Source organism: Hibiscus syriacus, unplaced genomic scaffold, assembly GCF_006381635.1.
Source record: "Hibiscus syriacus cultivar Baekdansim isolate YM2019G1 unplaced genomic scaffold, ASM638163v2 tig00110457_pilon, whole genome shotgun sequence".
NCBI lineage: Eukaryota > Viridiplantae > Streptophyta > Magnoliopsida > Malvales > Malvaceae > Hibiscus > Hibiscus syriacus.
In genome coordinates this window covers 751,625-757,006 of record NW_024062744.1, presented here as the reverse complement: position 1 = coordinate 757,006, position 5,382 = coordinate 751,625, and the positions used below count along the sequence as shown (strand labels likewise).

The 5,382-nt window shown below is 32.2% G+C and overlaps 1 protein-coding gene across 1 annotated transcript; it reads left to right on the top strand.

Annotated features, from left to right (window-relative positions):
• The first annotated feature begins 3,499 nt into the window (after positions 1-3,499).
• LOC120126292 lies at positions 3,500-4,993 on the top strand. Its single transcript, XM_039144516.1, has 2 exons — positions 3,500-4,214; positions 4,304-4,993. The coding sequence occupies exons 1-2, from the start codon at positions 3,578-3,580 to the stop codon at positions 4,918-4,920; spliced, it is 1,254 nt and encodes a 417-aa protein (XP_039000447.1). The 5' UTR covers positions 3,500-3,577; the 3' UTR covers positions 4,921-4,993.
• Positions 4,994-5,382: the final 389 nt, after the last annotated feature.

Genomic DNA, 5,382 nt, shown 5'->3' with positions numbered 1-5,382 from the left:
AAAATTATTATTATTAATTATTATTATTATTATTATTATTATTATTAATCTTGTTTATAACTTTTACAGGCCCAATACAAGCTAATTCAGGGCCCAATTCAAGCCATACTCAGAGCCCAATTACAAGCCCAAAGTACTCAACCCGGTTGGAGCCTTATGCCAGATCCAAAGCTATTTAGGGTTTGTTACCCTAATTTCATCAACCACTACTGCGCGCTAATAATCTCCAGCCACCGTTTGAGCCGATCGCTGAGCCCCGAGCCATCACCGATCAGAGTCCATATCAACAGTGATGGAGAGACAAACACAAACCAAAGTCAAAAGCAAATCCAACAACTCTTACCTAAACTAGTCAGTATCTTACCAAAAACAAAGAAAATGCAGATACGGACATGAAGATTCGGTGAAGAGACCAAGCATAAATTAAAGGGTTCGAACAGACCAAAGAGGAAGGAACAGAAAAAAAAGAGAAAAAATCGATTAGAAAAATAAGAGAAAATATTTGAGTGAGAAAACAAAAGGTATCTTGTAAATCATTCGAAATCTATCAATAAAAATCCAGAATTTCAGAAAAAAAGAAAGCAATACAAAACACGATCCACTATTTCTTTCAAGGTATATTTTTTATGTACATGTATTTTTTTTTTAAATATAAGATATAAACAAATGAAAGATGAGTTTTTTTTCCCTTTGAAATCTCGGTTTTCCTTCGATAGAGGATCGTGGGTTAGAGACTAAGAAAAGAGAGGAGTCTTCGGAGTTAGATCCGGCCACCAAGATATGGTGGCCGGCCGTTTTTATTGGGGCCTAAAAAGAGGTTCGTCGGTGTGGTGAGTAGAGAGGGAAGATGAGTGTTGAGAGAAAAAATGAAAGTAATAACAAAAGAGAGGCTAGGGTTTTACCTAATGGTTAAAATGTGATTTTTATAGGCAAGAAAAATGGAAAAATTATATTGAAGCCATTTCAGTTTTAACTGTGTTTTACATTCACTGAAATTTATACGTTTTATTTTTATTTTATTTTAGATGGTTTAGTTTCATTAATTCTTATTTAGTCATTAGTCAATTATATATTATATTTCAGTTATTCTGATTTCGACTTCCTATTTGTATATATATCTTATTTTAGTCATTAACCTTCTAACTGCTACTTTATTGTTTGAACTAATATCCTTATATTTATGTTATTGATTTAAGCTAATATACTAAATTTTTATTTTGTTACTGTTGTTAGACAATTAATATTTTTATTTTATTGCTTAATAACACCTAACTTTTAATTTTATGAAATTTAATGTTTATGTTTTTTATATTTCCGTTACTTTAAATTTTAATATTTTATTTCCTTTTAAGTTCCAATATTTCATTGTTGTCTTTTAATTTAAGGTTCTTTTATTTCAATCACCACCCTTGTTGCTTGCTTAAATGGAAAATTTTCATATATTGAATATATAGTTTCTAATTTTTTTATTTCCCCTTTTGTCATTTAATATTATGACATTTATTTTTCACTGTAAATATTTGGTTTTTATATTTATGCATGATTTTTACATTCCTTTTAAATGTTTGTTTCCTTAATTCATGTCATGATCCCTTTGATTTCCCACTATAACTTAAAATATGATATGTTCTTAATTACCTTATTTATGTGTTCATATTATAGCCTAAAAAATAAATAGGTGTAAATATTATGCTATAAATATATATTACAATTTATTACCAAAAATATATTTGTGTTTTAACGTATAATAAAAGCATCTTTATTAGACATATATATGTAAATTCCCTCATAAATAGTCACTCCTATTAAATATGTATATATTATGTACGTACAGTATACCTTTTTTTATATATATATTTGTTACCTATGTTAAAGTATGTTTTGTATTATATTAAATATATATATAACCTATCCCTTATAAATAGTTACTTCCATTAAATATGTATATATTATGTACGTACAATATTTTTTCAATTTGTTACATATATTAAGCATGTTTTGTATTATATTAAATATATATATATATATATATATATATATTTGTATTATCTCCTATAAAAATAATTATAATTTTTGATTAAATAAATGGTTGTATTCTATAAAATATATTTCGGACTCTTTAATCTTTTTGACTCATTGCATTTATTATTTCAATTGTTTTTGAAAATTGATATCTTTTAAATAAATTCAAATAAATAACAATATCGTAGTTTAAATATATTTTTTAAGTTAGCAATTCCCAATTAAAAAATATATATAATCGTTTAGGTACCAAAATTTGGGCGCTGTGGAGGTGCTAATCCTTCACCACGTGTAATCGACTTCCGAACCCGTTTTAATCGAATCTTTGGTAAACGCATACCAACTTTTGTCTTAAAAAATGATTTTTTTTAAAAGAAGTTTTTAGGTATTCGACCTACCTAACCCAAAGATCGATGACGACTCTATCCAATTTAATTCAAAATCACATATTTTTCAAAATTAAAGTCGTAATTGTTTTTAAAACGAGAAGAAATTATTTTGAAAAAAAATGGTTATGACAACATCATCAATATTCTGATCACAATAAAATCATTTCTAAATCAATAATTATACGAAACGTAATATTTATTTAAATTTATCATTTAATTTTATTATTATTTATATTTTTGAATTAATTATTAATATATAATTTATTAATCAACTAATCTAGATTGAGTATTGCGAGAACAACCTTACCAACCTAATTTGATCTATTCACAAACACCAAAATTAAAATTCCAACCTAATACTTTATCTAACTAAATAAACTGATTATTAGTTTATTATTATTTATATTAAATTTTCATTGTAAATAACCACCGGTAATTCTCATTTTGCTTTCTCTTACATTTCGTACAATCCCTTCCCTCCCACCTCGAGTTGGAGCTTGAGAGTTTATACATCGAAAAACAAAGGAGGTTCTGTTCATGTAATTTAATGATGGGACCCACATTTCGTTTCTCGTAGAGAGATGATCCATGTGTCTATGATGATAGATCAACGGCTTGGAGTTGCCATGAGTAAATCTAGAGAAAGATTAATTAAATTAAAAACCCTTTATATAAATAAAATGGGTAAACTATAAGTTTAGTATCTAAAATATTATTCTATTTAGTTTCGATACTCAAATTTATTTTTTAAAATCATAACTAATTTTTAGCTTATGTTTCATTTTGACACCCACCGTTTAAAATTTAAAGGCGATGTTGATGTGTTATCATAAGTTAGTATCATATCATTATTGAAAAAATAAAAAAAATATCATGTTATTAGTTTTTTTAAATTTTTAATGGTAGGATACCAAATTAAAACTAAACTAACGGTTAGATATAATTTAAAAAAATATAAAGTTTAGGTACTAAAACAGAAGAAAAGTAATAAATTAGGTATTAAATATGTAGTTACCCACGAATAAATTCCAAAATAATAGTACCCTCAAAACTTCCAAATCTTAAAACCGAGTGAGTAGGCAAGAAGCATCTCTGCAGTTCTCTCCAGGACAGTCCATCAGAGATTCTGATTAAAAAAAAATCATTTTGTCTACATCTCTGTGGAAATGGCTGGACCATCTCATCAAAGAAAACCAAGCATGAGCACTTGCCGAAACCAGAAGAAGCGGCCTCAGAAGATTGACAAACTACCGCCTTGGGCGGTTGTCAAAGGCATTTTCTTTGGCAAAATTCCCCAGCATCAACAAGAGCAGCAGAAGCAAAAACAAAAGCAAAAGGAGCAGCAGGTGGTGGAAGAAAGCGGGAAGAAATGCAAGAAAATGCGGTGTTCGGGTTCATTATGTAGCAACACCAAGGTCATGCAAAAGCCTGAAGCAGTTTCTTCGCCTGAAGTCCATAAGAAAAAGGCACCACCATCGTCATCTTCATCACTTCAAGCTTCTTCTTCTAGCAGATCCATGAAAGCTCCTCTACATGAACTCAATGGTGTTGTTTCTTCAACGAATTCTTCGCTTTCTTTATCTTCGGCGCCATCAGCCTCCTCCGCTGGCGGTGGTGGTTCTTTCAGAGGAATGCCATTCAGGAGATTCTCCGGCTGTTACGAGTGCCGAATGGTGGTTGATCCAGTCCTTGGAATGGCCAAAGATCCTTCCTTGAGGACTTCTATTTGCTCCTGCCCTGAATGTGGTGAGATTTTCATGAAAGCTGAACATTTGGAGCTTCATCAAGCTGCTAGACATGCAGGTAAACCATCTTCCCTGCAATTTCAGCTTTCGTATATACTACAAGTTTCTTAATCTGATTTTGCTGCTTCCTGGCATATTTATCAACAGTATCTGAACTGGGTCCTGAGGACACCAGCAAGAACATAGTGGAAATCATATTCCAATCAAGCTGGTTAAAGAAACAAACGCCCATCTGCAAAATAGTTCGAATTCTCAAAGTCCACAACACCCCAAGAACCATCTCCAAATTCGAAGAATACCGAGACTCCATCAAATCAAAAGCGACTAAGCTCCCCAAAAAGCACCCGCGCTGCATAGCCGACGGCAACGAGCTCCTCCGGTTCCACTGCACCACTTTTTCATGTTCACTCGGCCTCAACGGCTCCTCCAACTTATGCAACTCAATCCCAAACTGCATCGTGTGCAGCATTATAAAGAATGGTTTCAAGGTGGTTCAAGAAGCCAATGGAAAAGGAATTCTCACGACGGCAACCAGTGGCAAAGCTCATGATAAAGCGGTCGGAGTTGAAGATGGGAATGAAAAGAGGGCAATGCTCGTTTGCAGGGTGATCGCCGGGAGAGTTCAGAAGAGCATGGAAGGTAGCATGGAGGATTACGACTCAGTTGGGGGAGATTTTGGGGTCTACTCCAAACTATATGAGTTGTATGTGTTTAATCCTAAGGCTATTTTGCCCTGTTTTGTTGTCATCTATACAGGGTTTTAACTGGGATTATTTTCTTGTTTCGGATGTAGCAAAATTCTATCTTTGTTTTGCTAAATAATTACTGCTTTCAGTTATGTGAAGTCGATCGGCGCAAGGCAATTAAAGCATGTAAGATATCATCATCTGATATTCATGGCGTTCACAACAGAAATGTCAACTCAGTGGGCACGTTTTTCGACACTGAAATTAATGTTAAAATCAAGCTTCTTCTAATGTTTGTAATGGGACAAATTTTTCCGACCATCGAAGAGACTAGTTAATAACAAATTGTGTACCCTGTTTGATGGAAGACAGAGTTGCACCCATAACTTCGTTTCACTTCATCGTGTGGATTCCAAAGCCAAGCACAAATATTGCATCCAATTGGAATTTTTCATGGCAGTGGAGTTCTCTGCTTTGTCTTCATCCAAGGTTCTACGAAATATGAAAAATCTGACAAATCTTGATTTTTACTGAAGTTTG